A 19,393-nucleotide genomic window follows, 5' to 3' on the forward strand; every position below is an offset into this window, starting at 1 on the left:
TTTCCCAATAACTTACATTTAATTCTGGTAGAGTTGCATGCCAAGGTTATGTTCTTCATGTTTCACAGCGGTTTATTTTAGGGCTGTCAGACGATTAAAATGTTTAATCACAATTAATTGCATGATTGTCCATAGTTAATCGGGATTAATTGCATGATTGTCTAGTTAATCACGATTAATCGCATGTTTGTCCATTAGGGATGTAAGAAAATATCGAATAACGCGATATTATGTTTTGTGATACTTTATCGATTCTCCATATATGCTGCATTAATTTTTAATTAATAGTTTACATGCAAAAATTGACAGTCAATATTTTTTTTCATTTGGAAAGACGTGCCCTCTCAAAGTAGTGCTATGATATCTAGCTTTAAAACTGAGCCCACTACAAACCTAAAAGTCACAAGTTGCATCAAAGTGTTAAAGAAATTAGTGTCGTTAAAATAAATTTGCGTTATTATCGCGTTAATTTTGACATCCCTATGACCAGCAAGCTTAGTAAAACCTAAAAAAGTGAGGGATATAGGGCGAATGAGAAGCTTGATTTCCTGTTCTGGTGTTCATTAGGTCACTCTGGTCCATCGAAGCACTTAGTCCACCAGTGCGGTCCAGTCATTTTCAGTCTGCAATGAGGTTATGACTTGCTGATTTGATCATATGAAATGCATCATTATCATGCAGGCTGCAAATGTGATGTGTACTTTCAACAAGAAGCTTGTGATCAGCGTCCCTCCTCCCTCCCTGCTTATGATCCTCCGAGCTAAGTGCGTAGTGGCCATCACCATCCCAAGGTGAACTGCCCCCTGGCTTTATAAAGAGCTCTTTCAGCCACCTTTTCGCCGAAGCCCTTGGGATTATAAGTCCAAAGGAAAAGGAGCTTTGCCTCGGTGGCATGCTTCACTGGCAAGAAATCGTCGGAGATTGGGTGAGCCAGCAGAGGCAGCGGAGGAATTGAAGATGGAGGGGTCTGTGGTGATGGATGCCATGCAGGGAAGTGGAACACTTGGCCTTTCTGTGATTAAAGGACTCCTGTTCTCTCAGCACAAAAACATCCACCTGTCTTCTCTTACTCGTGTGGTCAGCCTGGTTACTGATCACCAAGCCGGAAATTCACCAGGGTCAGTACAAAGTACACTCGAGGAAGCTATAAAATCATCTCTTCAGAAGAAGATCGTGCCATGTGCGTTGCACTTTAGCCACTCCACTCTGAAGAGGCTCTCTCTCCCCCATTACATTACGCAACGCACTTCTTTACAGTCAGTCCACTGTTTTGGAGCTCTGCGGTTTCACGCAAAGCGCTCGTTTACTCATGCTGCACATCTGAGCTGCTGCAGAGGAGATGCTCATTGGTAGGGCGAGTCACAAAGCCTGCAGTAAATCCTCTTGAAAAGCTGTTTTCACATCCAGGGCAGAAAAACTGAAGAGGTAATAAAAGGCAGATTAGGGATTTTCAAAAGGCCTTTAGTGTAACCTCAAACATTAATCGCAATGTCATGCCGGGTTTTTGTCTCAGAGACTGTTGGGAGGTTTCTCTCAGGTGGAATATTGAACTGCCGTTAAAAACATAACCTAAATTCATTATTCAGAGCATTAATATAGCAGAAAACAACTATGTGATGTAAAGATATAGAGTAATGTCTACCTGAGCAGAGAACGACATCCACATTAATATGTTTTTGTTTCAAAACAGTGAAAACAATCCATGTTGAGAGCCGTTGAGCTGTCCAAGTTAACACGATAATAACGCAAATTTGTTCTAACGCCACTAATTTCTTTAACGCATTAACGCAACTTGCGATTTTTAGGTTGTAGCGAGCTCAGTTTTAAAGCTAGAGTGCATGTATCACATGAAATTAGAAAACATAACGAATCCATTGGTACTAACCGTGTCATACTAGCTAGCTTGAAGGTCCCTTGACCTCTGACCTCAAGATATGTGAATGTAAATGGGTTCTATGGGTACCCACGAGTCTCCCCTTTACAGACATGCCCACTTTATGATAATCACATGCAGTTTGGGGCAAGTCATAGTCAAGTCAGCACACTGACACACTGACAGCTGTTGTTGCCTGTTGGGCTGCAGTTTGCCATGTTATGATTTGAGCATATATTTTATGCTAAATGCAGTACCTGTGAGGGTTTCTGGACAATATTTGTCATTGTTTTGTGTTGAAAATTGATTTACACCATAAATATATACATACATTTGCACAAAGCAGCATATTTGTCCACTCCCATGTTGATAAGAGTATTAAATACTTGTTTAATATCAATTTATGCTACTGAAATGTCTTTAAATTATCATGAGGGTGTTAAACATTGTTTGGTAGTTAGTTGCTTCTTTCGGTAACTCAACTCAAACCTGAAATACTGGAATAATTGAATACTTTTACGGAAACAACCACAGTCAGCTAAAAAGAATTTGGTAATACCAGCATGCCAACATAAACTACCTGTCATAAAGCTTTGTTTGGCAATTATGTTGTTATGGTTGTGTGTTTATGCAAACTGTTGAAGTGTGACGCACGAGGATAGAAAGTGAGGACATTTCGCCACTCCTGACTTCATTAAAGGAGTTTAGAGGATTTGGATTGCATTAAGAGTGAAGAGCGGCATTAGGATTATGTCAGGGGAAAGTGTTATAGGCATGTAGTGCCCTGCAGAGGGTTAGGGTTTTTGGGATTTAATGTAGTCAGCGAAGGGCCTCGCAGGAATGCTGATATCAGTGGGTGCATGCATCTCATTGCATAACAGTTCATTGCCTTTAAATGCTGCATTTAAAATACTTTTTTATTTTGCTTTAAGATACTTAAGTGTTCTTCTTCATGTTGTAATGAGACCATCTTGTGTTAGCGTAACAACAGGGCTTGTATGTGGTGGTGACCGGGGGAAAAGGAAGTGTTACTCTCAGCAGCAAACCTCATCTGCAATTCCTACCCACGCTTGTCACCGGGCTTGTTTCTCGACATGCAGGTCATGTTCACGGTGGTCTCGTCCTCCTCCCGCTCATCTCGTGGCATGTTGTGGCAGGTTAAACCTGTCAGTGCTGGTCTGGGGAGGGAAAGTGATACCCTATCTTAGCAGTGTGTTTTTGGCTTAGTAGATGACTTAATGAAGTGTTTTTAACAAGCGTGCCCATTAAAAGAAACCAGTGTGTTACAAGTTTTATGCAAAGAGCGTTGTTTCCATGTGTTTGTTAGTGATGACAGACATCCAGGGAAGACTCATGGTCAAAACCGAGTATATGTCTGGATCGTGTATTCTCAGTTTGTGAATTTGTGGCTAAATTGTTACTGAAATAGTCAGTGGTCATGTCTATAATGTGAAATCCAGCTGTACATACTGTACACATACAAATGTGCTTGTGTTCACGGTAATGAGAGTGCTGCATCCTGTTACGGTGTGTCACTTGGTCGCTCTAGTGCATCACCTTCCTCCCTGATCGTACCACAGGAACTTACTGGAAGTCTGATCAAGATTTATATGACAAAAACTTTAAAATCGGTCCCCTTGAAGAAGTGTTTGAGCCCATCAGTGACTCAATAAAGAACACATTACCATTGATCTGTGTGCCGCTCACATTTTAGATGAACCTCCTGAATGTAGCTGCAGAGAAAAGCCCGTCTCAAACCACACGGGGTCAGCTCCTGCTATCTGGTTACGAGCTGGATTCCCACCAGTAAGGTGGTGGTGAGGCTGCAGCAGCGGGGTCTGTTCCTCTGGAGGGCCTAATGAATAATTAAGAGGCGGGGCTTATGTGAAGGAGTCCATTAAGATGCAGAGTCACACCGGTCTCCATGGCAGCAGGGCCATATTATCAGGATCACGTCTCCTTTTTCGGGGCCAGGCAACAGGCGAACTAGCTCAGTGTTAGAGTGGGAGAGGATGGACGCTGACTGGAGTGAGGAAATTCTCTTTCCTGGATGAGACGATACTTGAAAAAATATCCCAAAACCGGAGCCTCTTAAGTGTCAAATGGAGGGCTGTCACAGCATCAGTAAGAGAGAAAGGTGGGCTAAGTTAGGCATCTTGAGTGGCTTTTGTCTTTACAGTCTAACAGTTTTGATAATGGATTAATAATTAAGGCAATTTTAAAGCAAAAAAATCACTGGTTCCAGCTCCTCAAAGGTAAATATTAGGGCTGGGTAGTGTTGCCAGAAAGGTATTGCAATACCCTGCCATTAAAACAGTACGATACCCAGTTTTATTAGTACAGATATTTTAAGATAATAATATAAGTAGCGCTAGAGTACAGCATCAGACCTTCATCAACCTTCGCTCTTTAGCTGTCGCCTGCAGAGAGCTCTGAAGTTACCTGAGTGTGAGAAGCTCCATGAAAGTCTATTTATATTCAGGAGAAAAATGGATACCTTTTCATAGTCGATCCATAATTGATGGCCGAAGCTATATCTAGAGCATATTTCACTGACTACTTTCTGTGGTTATGCAACAAGCTCTTAGTGTATGTTATTTCAGTTCATCTCTCTCTGTCTCTTTTAGAACCTGGAGTAATGCACTGGAATTAATCTAGACCTCCCTCAGCCTGCTTCACCTTTTATAAAATCACTAAACTACACTTCCAAGGAGGTTATTTTCAGCTCTGATCACAGATGCAAAGGAAATGGACAGAGTCTTTACCTTGCGTGGCCATCTGGCCGGGTCTCCAGCATATGACAGACAGAACAAGGGCAACGGCTGTGTGATTAGAGGACTCTGGAAAGATATTAAATCCTGACATGATTATTGTGACAACGATGCGATATCATTGTTGACTCTAAATCCCTGCAACCTTACCATAAACCAGATATATCTGCACACACACGGGGGAAATAAACCCTCATGATTGCTGCAACATAGACGATGAGGCCACTGCTTATTGTAAACATTCATATTAGAGCAATCCTGTAGGTACATACAGTATTTGTTAATGTGAGGGCTGGAAACTAGAAAAAACAAGTTCTACTTTGTTGTGTAAATGTTTAGTCAGGGGTTCATGTGTTGCCACTGAACTAGAAAAATGACTCAACTTTCTGGGGATCTTATTTTTTGTTTCTGTGTAGTCAGTGACTGTATTCTGAGCAATATTTGCTGCCTTGGAAATGTTTTCGTATTCGTCCCCTGATTTGTACTTTTTTAGTAAAATTGTCATGGTAGAATTTTGGCGTTCATTGACAGGAAATTGACCCACCAGGACCTTCCAGATACTCGTGTATTTCACTTAAAATCACATTTCACACCTTGTTTCTAAACAGATGGTCTCCATTCAACTTCTTTTGCATCTACTAAAAAAGCACAGCTGCACCGGTAATGATTTAGATGTTTCGTTTTTATATTTGCATTTCATTTAGAAAAATGGACTGCATTTAAATAGCACTCTTTTTTCTCGTCTACCAACCTTTAAGGCTGCACAATTATGGCCAAAATGATAATCACGATTATTTGAGATCACAATTATTCTTTGTTTTTAGCGACAACATATTTCACATTTAGATAAACAGAGTACACAAACCCAATGTTCCGGTGTTTTGTTTTGTAAGTTAGTGACGTTTGTCACATGTTTTTTATTGACGTTTGTGACATGTTTTCTGTAGTGTTTTACTTAGTTTAGTTACTTATTTTAAGCCCAACCATGACGTTTTCCCCGGTGCTAACTAAGTGATTTTCTTGCCTAAACCCAACAGCTGACTTTTGCGTGGCGTCAGGAATATTCACCCTATATATTTTGTAGGCTACATTTTAAAGTTAAATGCATCAATCGGGCCAGCCTTTAGTCGTTCACCCAGATTTCCACTCTATTCTGCTAAAGGCTTAAATATAGAGGTCATTAGTGGAACAATTAAAACACAAAATGAACTGTTTTCATTAAGAACGCAGTGTGATAACTCTTAAACAGGGACCCAGGAAACCTATTGAAACCAAATCTGTAATTTCAGAATGGAAGTTATGGCATCATTACTGCTTTTTTTAAGATGTAATTTTGCTGTTAATTGCCGTTATCGTATCCATCTTTTAAAATATGCTTCTGTTATTTCCTTGCTAGGGAGCACACCAGACCTTCCTATTTTCATATCTGCCTGGGCGTATCAGTACTACAGTGTGGTCGATACCTGAAACTGAAAAACAAATGCAATTTTCAAGCTGAAATTTCAGCTCTGTTGTCCCTAACATGGAAAAAGTCCTTTTGTAGCAGATTCAAGAGGACAGTGATTCCTCCCAAGCTTGAATGATTCAATTGTTTCTGTCCTCACCGCCTCTTCAACCTACAGCGTTTCCTTCCAACAATGAAAGAAAAAGCATTCAGCAGGTCGTTACGTTATCATCTCAAGTTGCGGAGGGGTCGTATATTGTGCAACCTTAGCTGGCTGTCAACGCCGTTCCACTCGGCTGTTGCCGCTGAGAGCCAGAGGGATCGCTGCCAGACAAATTAAGATCCTGAATTAGAAACCAGAAGGTAACTGAGAGGAGATATATGGGGAGGGAGGGGGTTGGGGGATAGCTGCATCGCCTCTTTTCTCTACAGACTGTGATTGGAGAGTCTCCCAACAAAGGGGTGATGTTGCGTGATGAGTTTCTGTGTTAAATAAAGCAGGAAATCAGGCTGCTGCGACTGAGAATATTCTGTAGAGGTTTTGGCTACCCACAGCGATGTACCACGGGCTAGTTCATCTTCGATAAACAGCCCCGAAGCCTCCCATCCTTGTCGGCGCCCAACTAGCGAGCGCTTCCAGCCTTTTCCTGCCCTCCTCCAACACACACAGTCCCAAGCAATGAGAGACATCCGATGTTATCAGCACTGCAGATTGCACAGCGCTGCTACTGCCAAGGGCTTGTCTCATGAATTCACAGTGCAGTGCGGCGCAGAGATTTCTCCCTCCCTTACTGAAAGCCTTGTTTTGCACACATCACAAAGCAAATTAGAGTTAAATATAAGAAAAAAAAAGATGCAGGAATTTGTTAAAAATGTATAAAAAGATCTCACGGCCGAACAATTACGGTGTGTCATAACCTGCTGTGAGATGCCAGCCCCGCTGGAGGCTGCTCGCAGCTGTCTCTGACCTATTTATGAAGCTGATGGATGGAAGGTGAAAAGAGCCTTTTGTGTGACTGCCTTTTGTGTTTCTGAGGAAAAGTGCTGATGATTTTCTGCCAACACGTTCAGCGCTGATATAATCCATCTTTGCCGCCGCCTTGCCTCACTCTGAACAGATTCAGATTCAAGAAACATATTCATAATAGAAGATCAATAGATGATTTTGGTTGAGTGCATTGTATTATTCTTGTGGTGTTGCATCCACGGGGGCGGCGGCGGCAGTCCTGACCTGGTTCGAGAAAGGCTGCAGAAATCCCCTCCCCACACTCAGCCTCATTTCCAGCCACAGCGGTTGCAGATGAGAGAGCATCTTTTTCTTTTTGGCTTGATTGCACGCTTGATTCTTTTTGTTGCTTAGCGCCTAAAGCCAGAGGCGTTTATTTAGTTGTGCATAGATTGCCTTGAGGTTGTCAGTTAAGACTTGTTGGACTATTTAACAGCTTCACAAGTGCTGCAGGGCAAAAACAAGTTTGATGGTTTTGGGCCAAATGCGTTATCATTGGCATGGTTATGTTCAATCAGCAGTAAAGATAGCACAGTGAGTTGAGAAAAGGGAAATGTGATTTGGCTTTTTAGGAATATTGTCTACTTATATGCTTGCTCTGATTGCATAAAACATATAAATCAAATGTTATATCTGGTAGTTGTTTATTGATGAGCAGACAGCAGAAAATTAAATGTGTTCTTGCTATTGCACCACGGGAAGTGGTAGTTGACAAACTGTATTTTTCTGTTGAAACACTGGAAAATGCAAAACTGCAGCGTGTGAAAGCTGCAGCGACAGGATGTGAAGAAGAGCTTGTGGTTTGATTTTGGAAAGCTTCTGAACTGTTTGTTCATGTCTGGCACTGTTTACACTTTCAAGTGTTTCGTATCAAAATAAAATCCAGATATGACTGTAAGTGGCAGTAGGCAGAATGTTTTTGGCATCATTGGGTAAAGTTTCCAACCAGTGCAACTTCAGCTGCCATTATCACTTAGGACAGACCCACGTAGTGTCACTTACTGATGTAGTCACAGTTGGAGGAGTTAAGATCACGTATGCGTCTTGGAGATACAGATGCATTTACACCTTTTCAACATCACCTCAAACCACCTCTGGATTTCAATCCATCTTGAAAGCTTCTTATCGTACTCTAGTGCCAGCTTCTAAAATGTGATGCAACCTTTCTCTTTTTTATATGATTGAAAAAGAGTTTTGGACTATTACAAAACAAGCCATTTGTCAACATTACCTTGGACTCCCAGAACCTGTGATGACCACTATTTTTAGAGATTTTGCCGACGAAATGATTGACAGATTAATCAACGATTAAGTGATTCATTGTTTGTTGTAACCCTACTTTAACATGAAATGTAGTTTGACTCATTCACCTTAGACCTGACCTTTTACCTCTTACCGATTTGTCCTCAAGTGGGAGTAAATGAGTATAACGTGACCTTTTACATTTCAATACACATGCTCAACCACAAATAGTCCAGCTTCTTTCATTTGTCTGGCACAAAAGCCTGTTGAACATTGAAAAAGTAAAGGTGTGTATTTAAAATTCTGTGTGTGTTCTGGCTTGTCAGTGAGGAAGATAAATTGCAAACTATACAAATGTTTATATTTTGACCCTCTTGCATAAATTCCCTACAGCCGCCATCAATCATAAAGATCACACTGTCAGTCTGGGTGAGACGAGGCTGTGTGCTGTGGAGCCTCTCTTTCAGGACAACTTTAAATTACTTCTGAAGGCCATATCTTGTTTTTAACCAGTCATCTGTATTGTTTTCACAACAAGTTCTCTGCAGCCTGGTTCACTCGTACTGTATGCCTCCATTCAACCTCTCCCGTCCAGTCAAATGAACCCAGTTTGGTGCGTCACTCTCCTGCGTGCATACCATACAAGCTTCCACACACAGCCACCCTCCAGTTCAGATACAGTGTGCCTCTGTGCTGTGTGGTCTGCTGCAGTTAAAATCTGGCTGCAGATCTGCACTACTCTCACGTCTAATGCCTCCTGTTTGCTCTCCCATTCATGGCTAGTTCCTCATTCTCTAAAATGTTTTTAGCAGCTGTAATGCTGCACGGCCCGTCGTGGTTTATCACCTCTAGCGTCTGGTCTTTGGCTGTGAAGTTGCCTCCTTCTCACATTTGAAACAAGCATTGCAGAATCCTTTTTATATGTCAGTTCAATCTCAGTGAAGCATTACCTTATATGGCAGGATATCCGTAGATACAGATTGCAGATTGTCGATGAGCCATATATGACATGGTTGGTACCAATGGACACAGGTTTCCTAGTGTCATATGATGCCAATAACTTCATCTAGCTTTAAAACTGAGCCCGCTGCAACCTCAATCGGTATCCGTAAGGAAAAAATGGTATCGGAACATCTCTACTTGAAAGAAAGAATAAACCGTATAAAGGTTTTTTATTTTTATTTTGAGCTTAAGCTTGTAATCTGCATTTTTTCTCTGTTTTCTTTATTACTTTTATACTTCAGTTTCTCCACGTTGCTCTGAATTATGGCTCCTGACTCATTGCCCAATTGCTTTTATTGTAATCATGTACATGTGGAATTGGGTTGGGAGTGGGAATTCCCTCATTGTCATCATCTCTCATCTCTCTTTCCTCTCTTTTTGCTGCAGGATGCAAGAGGTTGGACTCAGTCCACTGGGATGTTACTGAGCGACGAGGATGGGTCAGAGAAGGAAATCACGCCGGTGAGGCAAACAAGCCACCCCCCCAAAACCCAGTGCAGCTACACCGACTGACACCGCCATGCCCCACCACCTGCCCTCCTGATTCTCCTCCCCCCGACCTCTGCGCCTCCCCTCGGTCAAACCAGAGTCTCCTCTAACACCTCCCTGTCGAGTCAGCATGGCTACGCCCTTCCTGTGGAAGCTGTCGTCCCAGAAGCTGGGCTTCTTCCTGGTCAGCTTCGGGTTCATCTGGGGCATGATGCTGTTGCACTTCACCATCCAGCAGCGAGCGAGCCACGAGAACAGCGCCGTGCTGAGGCAGCAGATCCTGGACCTCAGCAAGCGCTACATCAAGGCCCTGGCGGAGGAGAACCAGAGTGTCATGGATGGGCCCTACGTGGGTACCATGACGGCTTACGGTAAGCTGGTGAATGAGTCTTCTATCCCAGGATTAGCCCGCTATTAGCAAAGCAAAATGAATGTATTAATTGATGCTGTATGAGTCATAACTTTTTTGATTTCCATAAGATCACTACCAGGCAATAAAACAACAAAAGAGGTACCCTTTACCAGAGTTATGATGCAGCGCTTCCCCTCTGTTTTTACATCTTCCTTAAATCAGAGCACCTGGTTCCACTTGTCTACCGCCTGATCAGACACAACATCGGCCATATTCAAGAAAACTTGCCCGGGAGATTTAACGCTGTTACAGCTGCATCGGAGCAAAATTACTGTAATAGCACAGGTCCAGGAGAGCCGTCGATAAGTTATTCATGCCATTAATAGACCTGTATGGCTCGATGGGAGGCTTCATTAGAAACCTGAGATTGGAATTGATTGTCCCGTAATACCCAGAGAAACAACAGGATACAGTAAAGCTGCAGGAGATTAAATCAGCTCCCAGAGAACACGAAGAAGGAGCAAAGAAACACGTGCAGTAGTTGCTTAGCTTATTTAAAGGTACTACACATGCAACACAATTTTTTTTTAGATGTCTAAAATACGTTTTGCTGCCGGCCCCGTCCACAGCGGTACATTGCTTTGCTTCCTGCCTACTGTCATCTACTGTAGGTAATACACTGACTATGGATAAGTACCTCATACAGCTCCACTTCAAAACACCCAAACTATCCCTTTAATAACTTAAGATGAAGAATGACTAGTTTGTACAGCTATAATTCCCCTAGAAGAGAAACTGTGCCCGTTTACAACATTTCCATAAGAGGAGTTATCCTCATCAATCATGTCATTAATCAAATGTGATCCAAGCCCAGTTTGTAGATTTTCCCGCAACACGATCCAGAGTTTCCAGGGAACAGCGTCCTGTCCTGTTTGTTTTGTTCCCTTATATGATGGATTGATTTCCACGGCGCTGTCGGAGCTGCGGCACAGTCTGCTGACCGCCGTCCAACATCACATCAAAATCCATTTCATGTCCTTGATTAGATAGGGAGGCAGCAGGATGCTCCCTGCTTCCTGCGCTCACTCACTTGGTCCATGATTTGCACTGATACAATCTGTAGAGTTTCCTCCTTTGCGACCCATAAATGACCCATAAAATCTTAATGCATTTGAATTTAATATTGTGTCTCGTGAGAGCCCATTTGTCAAGTCAAGTCAAGTCAATTTTATTTATATAGCCCAATATCTCAAATTTGCCTCGAGGGGCTTTACAATCTGTGCGGCATACGACACCCTCTGTTCTCGGCTCATTGTAAGAAACACACCTGTTGAAAAGCATGATGTCAGTGTGTCGGAGCAGCTAGCTGTCTGCCTGTTTACACACAGCCAGGATAAGATGCTTTTTGATGGTGCTAAATATAGTGCGTCTCAAGCTAATGTCTGTCAGTATCTTCATGTTAGGCAATCAGTTACCACCTTACTTCCAATGTTTTCTGTCAAAGTAGTTTCAGATCAAGTCTAACATGATTGGATGCAATTTTTGGTGTCTTATATTTAATGTTTTTTCAACACTTCTTCTTCTTCTTCAAATTAGAAAAAATCTAATTTCCTAGGTATTCATTCTAGTTTGTTTTCTAAACGGCAACCTCTCATAAGTTATTTAGACAACTCACGAACGAGGGATGGTAGTAAAAAATTGATACAGCATAGTATTGCGTTATTTTGCGTGGCAATACTGTATCAATACATAATACACAGAGAATACATAAATGTACAGGGAGGAAAAATAACATGTTTATTTATACTTATATTAGGAGAGAAGAGAAGGTAAGTATAGAAAAGGAATTGAAAAAGAATAAATAAATAGATAAATAAATGAAAATTAAATACAAATTTGAGATAAAGTTAGAAAATAGAATAAAAGAAAAAAAAAAATTAGAATAGGAATAATAATAAACAAAAATAAATAAAAAATAAATAGAGAAAAATAAATAGGGAAAAAAACTAAAATAATAAATAAATAAATAAAGAGAAACAAAGTTAATGGTGATAATAAATCACAACAAAATAAATAAATAAATAGAAGAATAGAAATGAAAAATCCCCAAGTTGTTACATATTCATTTAGTTCACATCAATCAAAAGGAAGTTATTGGAAGCCAGTATTGAATATCAGGTAGATTCCAGGAGTCTTGAGGCGCTGTCACACCATCCTCTTCCTCTCCAGTAAAGTCATACATGACGAGGATATGATCTTTCCCTTTCTAACCCCTCCTGAAACCGAATCACGCAGCCGTTTGTGACAAGCCACCTGCTGACACCGTGTCTTGTTACCACACAGTTCAGCAGGTATTGTGAACTCTCATCGCACTCGTATAGTCTCTGCCTCGGCCCGCTCCGTCGGGCCAATATCAGAAGTCAGGAGAGTGAAGCTGCCCACAGCGAGGACTGGGTGTGGTGTGTAAGCTCATATTGCTGCTCTAATCCTCTCCGTCCTCTCTAGGGTGGAAGGGCATTATGTGCTCCTTCTGCTCTTTGTTATATTATGTAGGTAAGATATGGAGACCCCTGACAAGCCGGGTCGAAGCGGATGACAACAACAATAGGAATCACTGATGAATACCTCGGGCTTATGTTCCCACGTAATCACTTCTTTTTTAATGCTCATGGGCTTAATGAAAACCCCCAGGTCTTTGTGCATCCAGATTATTATCTTATATGACACTGTTATAAAAAGCAAAATGTGTTTACCCGCTCCGGGATTTGTTTTGCAGCTCGCTAAGAAATATTGAGACAGGCGGAAATGTGTCCCTAGGTGTGCTATTACTCATCTGGTTACCTGGTAGCAGTATTAGTGTACAGAAGGGCAAGTCAAAGTGTTATTCACAGCGCCAGGGATGCTTTTCTAACACACTTGCTAATAAAGTTCTCGCACTCAGAGACAATTATTATAAAACATTTTCTTACATATACAGAACATACAAAATGTATTGTCTTCTGTGAAGTGTCTTATTTCACCCATAATGCATTTCGCGACAGGCTATCTAGGTCAGTCTTACATTAGTCACTCATAAGGAAGCTTTATTCAACAGGTAAATTTAAGTGTCTATGGCAAGTCTGACTTAAAGTTATATTTAAGACAAAGACTAGGACTATTTTTATGCAACTGGCCCAAGATTGTAAATGCAAGTGCAAGAAAGAAATTAAGCCAATTATTTACTGTTTACCTATCTTTGTCTTTCCTATCGTCAAGCATGTTGACATTAGCTAAGGAGCTAAGATGTTAACCAGGTCTGGATAATCTCTCTGATGTACAGCCTGAAGTCAGTGGGCACAGGCAATATGTGTTTGCCAGAGGTAAACAGAGGGGGGCATTAACTCTGGGCTCACCCCCTTTGCTTCTAATTATGTTCAGCCCGATAGCTTGGCAAGGCCGGTGCTCCAAAGCTTTCCGTTTGGTTTCTTCCTGGTCTCGCTGCGCTGCTCCTCCCAGCGCAAAGCTCGTCCAAATCAGACAAACGCTCCGGCGTTTTCTCTTCACACGAATCAGGGCCGGCGTGCTCTGCCAGGCCTCGCTGTGCCCTTGCCAATCTCTCTGACGTGATGAAAAACTGGCGTGTCAAATGCATCGCGGCGAGGGAAAATGTGGCGCTTGTATGCGATAGACAAGCTGCAATTATCATCGTCTGATGAAATGAAGGCACGCTTTCTGGATCACTCCTGCACACATATAGGGCGATGCATCGATGATTATGACAGAGCTCTTTGCTGCAGACAAAAAAGCATGCTGCTGGTAACATATATATGTTGTGTACCACTTACAGCAGCTCAAAACAACTTAACATTTCTCTGCAAATGTCATTGCAATTGCCTCCGGTTACAGTGTCAGACAAATACCACAAGAAATAAGGCCAAAAAAAACCCCATGCCTTAACATTTAGAATATATGCCCTCTCCGTCTCAGTACTGATCAGACTCCCTCCTGCCCGTTCTACCATTAGCTGTGTCCTATGCAGATAAATGCTCACAGAAAAAAGACGCCTACAGAAATGCAAAGACCCAAATTAAACAGCAAGGTCACTCGCAAAGTCGCCGCGGCTCCGGTTTTACATTTAAATGAGCCCCAAGCTGACTGCCTGAAATCCAAAGCCTTGTAGTGGGGGATGAAAAGTCCACACTGTAGTCTAGGGCAAGGTTCCCCAGACTACAGGCAGCAGCTTAAATTACATGCATGTATTCACTGTAATGATGGGGAAAGAACTGGAAGCCTTTTCTTAGTCAGAATGTGGAGCCTTATTGCTCAGTTGATTAGATACATATAGACCTTCAACCGTAGACTGTATACAAGAAGTGGACTTGGTCACCCTGACGTCACAAATTGGTTTTTAGACTATGGTTTTGAAGTCTTGAGTTTGTCATTTTGGCCATCTTGGTTTTTGGCCTTCGCTAGGGAGAAGCAGGGGGCCAGTTGGAAGTAGCAGTAGCTGCTAATCTTGGCATTACTTGCCTGATGTTTACGGCTCCATTTGATAACTTTACTGTCGCCTGCTTTAATAAATATATTGTAAATATCAGGCAGCAATGCACAGAGTAGAACAGACATTTCTTTCTGTGTGGATACTGTTGTAGTTGGCTTGAAGCAGGTATGTGATTTGGGAATCTAACCAAGATCATTGCAAAATCTGTGATTCTGTATTGCCAAACCTGACTTTTACCCCCCTTATCAATGATTAAATAATGAACTCTATCCTAAAACAGTGCACCTGACAGGTTTCATTTTCCATTTTTTATCCTCTCTTCACAATGATCCCAATAATGTGATTCACATTCCTACTTTGCAGATTTGAAGAAGACCCTCGCAGTGCTGCTGGATAACATCATGCTGAGGCTGGGCAAGCTGGAGTCCAAGGTGGAGAACATCTACAACGGCACGGGGGGCAACCTGACCAACGGCACCAGCACCGCCACACCCAGCGCCACAAACTCTGAAAAAGTTAACGTGGCAGGTAGGTGTTGCTTTTTTTTTTTAAAGTCTGGAGTGCATGTTGTGGTGAGGAAAGCAAAGCTGAAAAGGAAATACGAGGATGTCTTCCATAAAGGCTGAAATGTCGTCCCAAAGGATTGAAGCTCTGAGAGAAAACTTTTTCGCATGAACTGTGACTCATGTATGGGCAAATTTATTTCTCCAGATGTTTTTCAGGGTATGAAAGTAAACATATCGTAGCTGAGACTAATTAGAGAAAAGAGGATAAGCTGATTGTGGCTGTTTTCTGTGACCCTTGTTTCATTTAAAAGATTCTTATCATGAATAACAGTCCCGAGGCATACAACCAACTAAACTCTGCCAGCATTGCACAGTGCACACCAGGCACTTTATAGGACCAGACCGCATCCTTGGACATAATTCAAATAAGGCCTCCGTTCACGCTGCATGACCCTTTTATTAGTTTTCATTGATTTTGCTGCCAGCTTTCAGATGATGAATTCAGCCCAGTCGAGAGAGCGAGGTGTTGTTTTTTTCCTGGGATCCTGGGACTCGCTCTCAGTTGTATGCGCAGCATTAAACAGTAGGAATGTGGAATCGGTGCTCTGAGGCAATATATGTAAAATTGGATTAGGCTGATTGGGTTGTGCAAAGTCACATTTGAATGGATCTAATCTTAATGACAGCTGCTGCGCTGCCGTCTTTTATCAACTGTGGCCGCTGCCTTTGTCACTCTCTCTCTTTTAAGAGCTACTTCGGGCTAATTAACGGACATGAGCGTCATATGAAAGCGATCGTTATCAAGACAGTTGACGACAGCTCCTGACAGTCGTGATGAGTCAGAATGAAAATCTGGCTTCCTTGTTTGTGGATTTAAATGTTTTTTTTCTATGAACAGCAAACCACATGCTTTCACACCATTTGCAACACCTACGTAGTGTTTGTCTTGTTTCATCTGGGTGACACGATAACAATAATTTAGTCAGGGTTACTTTGTCTTTGGATCCTCAAAGTGATTTTATCAAATCCTGATGTAAATGTTTGAGAGAAATTAACTTCTTCTAGTGAACTGAATATCTTTGGGAAACTGTGACTGGCATTTGTCACTATTTTCTTACATTTTATAAACCAAACGATTAACCAGTATAATCAAACATTATTCCACAATGGAAATAAATACAAAATATTGTAAGATATGTAGGGCTGGGTACTCAATAACTTTAAGGTATTGTAGCAGTATCCGAGTTATATTCATTAAAGAAAGTTGATTTAATAAAAAAAAAGACTCATTTAATCCGATAAATCACTTTGTTTTTTGTAAATCACATTCTGTAGTCAACAGCCCCCTTTAAAATACAACACAACTCGTTTCTTTTTCTTCCACTAGAGATGAGATACTAATCTCGCCCACCGTTGTCGGGGCAGTGTTGGCTTCAGCTCCCTGTGTTGTGGAGCCACAGCACCTGGACCTGTGACACCATTCGCTTAAAACTTCCAGCAGTACCCTCGAGAGACAACAGTTGGATCCTGAATGCGGGTCAAGCCGACAAAGCGGCAGCTACATCTCTCTTGGCAACGAACTAAAAGGGCCCAGCACTCCAGAGCCTCCATTGGAGCATGTCTCCTGTCTTGGAGTGGGTGGCAGGCAGCGCTACTGCCAACATCCTCCAGTGCTCCTCCCTGACTGGAAGGCAATTACAGAGATAAGGATCTGGACAGTGAGGGGAACACGCCTGGCTTTCAGAGAGGCCTCTATCAAGATGGAGCTGAGCAGCAGCCCTGGGACTGCACTGCTGCCACCTCGATTGTGTACATTTCTTAGCCAAGGCACGTTCAGGACCAAACGTGGCTCTTGTCAGTATTCAGTTTATTCCTGCTTTTATGCTGTCTGACATTTTTTAACTCAATTTCCGGAAAATTGGCAAGAAAATGCTCATTTCCCTCCAATACTAATTTAAAATGTAACACATTTCATGCACAAATGATTAAAAACAGAGCTATGGAAACTACCTGACAGGGAGGAATCTGGTCTGAAAACCTGTTCATCTTGTATTGCAACAGTTGCCCTCAAAGGAATTCAGAAACTTTCACCTTTGTCATAATAGGCTGTTCAGCTCAGTGACTGATGGGACACAAATTCATTCGCTTGAGTACTTCTTGAATCGACAGTAGCTGGGTTTCAATTTAATTGTCAACTGAATTTTAATCTAACTTTTCTCTTTTGAAAGGAATTAGACGCGTTTCCATCAACCGGTTTGGAGCGAATAAACTCGGCTACAGCGTAGTTTGGTCAGAAGTTGGCGCTATAACGCTATGCATGGCTGTAAAACACCAGTAAACAAAGTAGAAGGAAGAAGTAGAGGTTGCATGGTGTGTGCTGTAAAAACTGTTAAAAAGCATTGACGCTTTGAAAAGAAAAGGTGCCATATTTTTATCCGCTGCCTCTGTCCATGCTCAGGAGTAACTTCGGCCTTGTGTGCTGTTGCGTTTAGCCGAGGACGACAGTTACAGAAGCCCCTTACAGGATGAAAACAAGTGGATGTGGCCATAGCGGGAGGCAAATGGGACTCGGTCCAACAGCAGTCTGTGACGCCTTGTCTCTCCGTGTCTCGCTGATGTGGATAATCAACCTCCCCAGCAGTGTTTCATGTGTGGGCCGGCCCCGCGGCGTGGAAATGTAATCTCCTCCCACACACAGGCGTAGAGACACATGTAATGAATGGTCAGGCGGTGATTTGCAGCTATATAACCGGCCCTCGCTTCTCCATTTTCTTCCCTCCGCCCGTTCTTTAAAAGTCATCATCAAGCCAGTGACATTCGGCTGATCTGTAGCGTCCCGTCTGTGCGACACTCTCCGATTTTTTTTTCGGTAAACAGAGACCTGTGCTTTCACAGCTCAGGGCGCCTTCACTGCTTTGTCTCTTTCAGCCATCGATCCGCTCGCATCTCTGTTTGCCGCTCACAGTGAAAGATGAGATCCCAGGTCTCAATGTCAACAACGGAGCGGACAAGGACATGGTTTCTGCCGGGGATTACACGTGTTCTGCTTACCTCGTGATTTCATTGGTCCCCGCACTTTATTGTCAGTTTTCAGGAGGGCGAGAAGGTTGATTCTTCTCCTGCAAAACCTGAAAAATAGAATTTAGTTATGTCGCATACAATTACCATTTTAATACTGAAAACGTCTCTTAGATTTAGAGCAGAATCTGTGGTCTCTATTTTGCCCTGAAGGCCTCGTTATTTCCTCAGTGTACAGATCAATACTAATAAGTACACACAAACCCACTCAGTGAAAGTTGCTGAGAGATGCTGTCCGCTCCCACACACTTTCAAACGCTCGCATGAATCCTGGAACTCATCACCTGCAGTCTAAATTCCACCGCAGCGTAATTGAAAACAGAAATCATTAGTTTTGTAGCGCCGCTGATTAACAATTTGTAATATTGCATTTTCACCTTTGTTTGCCTGGATGTTGTTGTACTGTAGGTTGCAGCATCAACCTACTGTAAATAGACAAAGGTCCTGGTTGATTGGCTGCTTCACAACAAAACCCACTTTGTGTTCCGCCAGTTGAGCGCTTTTAATTTAAAGCAGCGGTAGTTGGAAATGTTACATTTGCATTAGAGGTGCATTGCTATTAGGGAAGTGAATCTTTCTGTATCCTTTAGGTATTCGGTATTTGATTCTTGGCGTCATGATTCAGTACACGGAGACACGTCAGCATTGATGTCTGCAGTGTTTTTCACTGAAAACGAAGGGTTAGCTAGCTGCAGCTTATCAAGAATGAAATGAGAGCTTCTCATCTGTAAATCAATTTGAATCAGTCAAATCAGAAAAGAAAATACACATATATATATATATATATATATATATCCGTACCCCTTCCCTCTCTTTCCTCTCCTTTCCCCCAACAGGCGGGCTCGTCTCTCTTGAGGTTGCGGCTGATTGAGGAGGCAGTGGTGGGATGGGAGGAACATCTGGGGCTAACACACACTGGCTGGGACACGTGCACCCCACTTTTTTCCCAGACTCTGTCTGTCTTTTGTTTCCCTCCTTCCTTAATTCAATTCAGTGACTGTTTAGCACTCTCTCTGCTGATCACTGAATATCATAGATTTAATTTCGGGTTGTGTTTCAGTTATGGAAAGAAAGGGTTTTTGCATTAAAGCTATGGTGGGAAGCCCAGCGTATGAATCCACAGTGTTGCTAGTGCTGTTCTTTCGTACTG

At 42.2% G+C, this 19,393-nt stretch overlaps 1 protein-coding gene across 1 annotated transcript in view; it reads left to right on the plus strand.

The window, feature by feature from the left end:
• Window positions 1-19,393, plus strand: part of mgat5 (alpha-1,6-mannosylglycoprotein 6-beta-N-acetylglucosaminyltransferase) — a 74,201-nt gene that overhangs the window by 1,876 nt on the left and 52,932 nt on the right. The window contains 2 exon segments of the mRNA XM_037761682.1: window positions 9,726-10,198; window positions 15,023-15,187. Coding sequence (XP_037617610.1) covers window positions 9,958-10,198; window positions 15,023-15,187 — 406 coding nt within the window. The 5' untranslated portion in view covers window positions 9,726-9,957.

The sequence above is a fragment of the Sebastes umbrosus genome, chromosome 24, assembly GCF_015220745.1.
Source record: "Sebastes umbrosus isolate fSebUmb1 chromosome 24, fSebUmb1.pri, whole genome shotgun sequence".
Lineage (NCBI taxonomy): Eukaryota > Metazoa > Chordata > Actinopteri > Perciformes > Sebastidae > Sebastes > Sebastes umbrosus.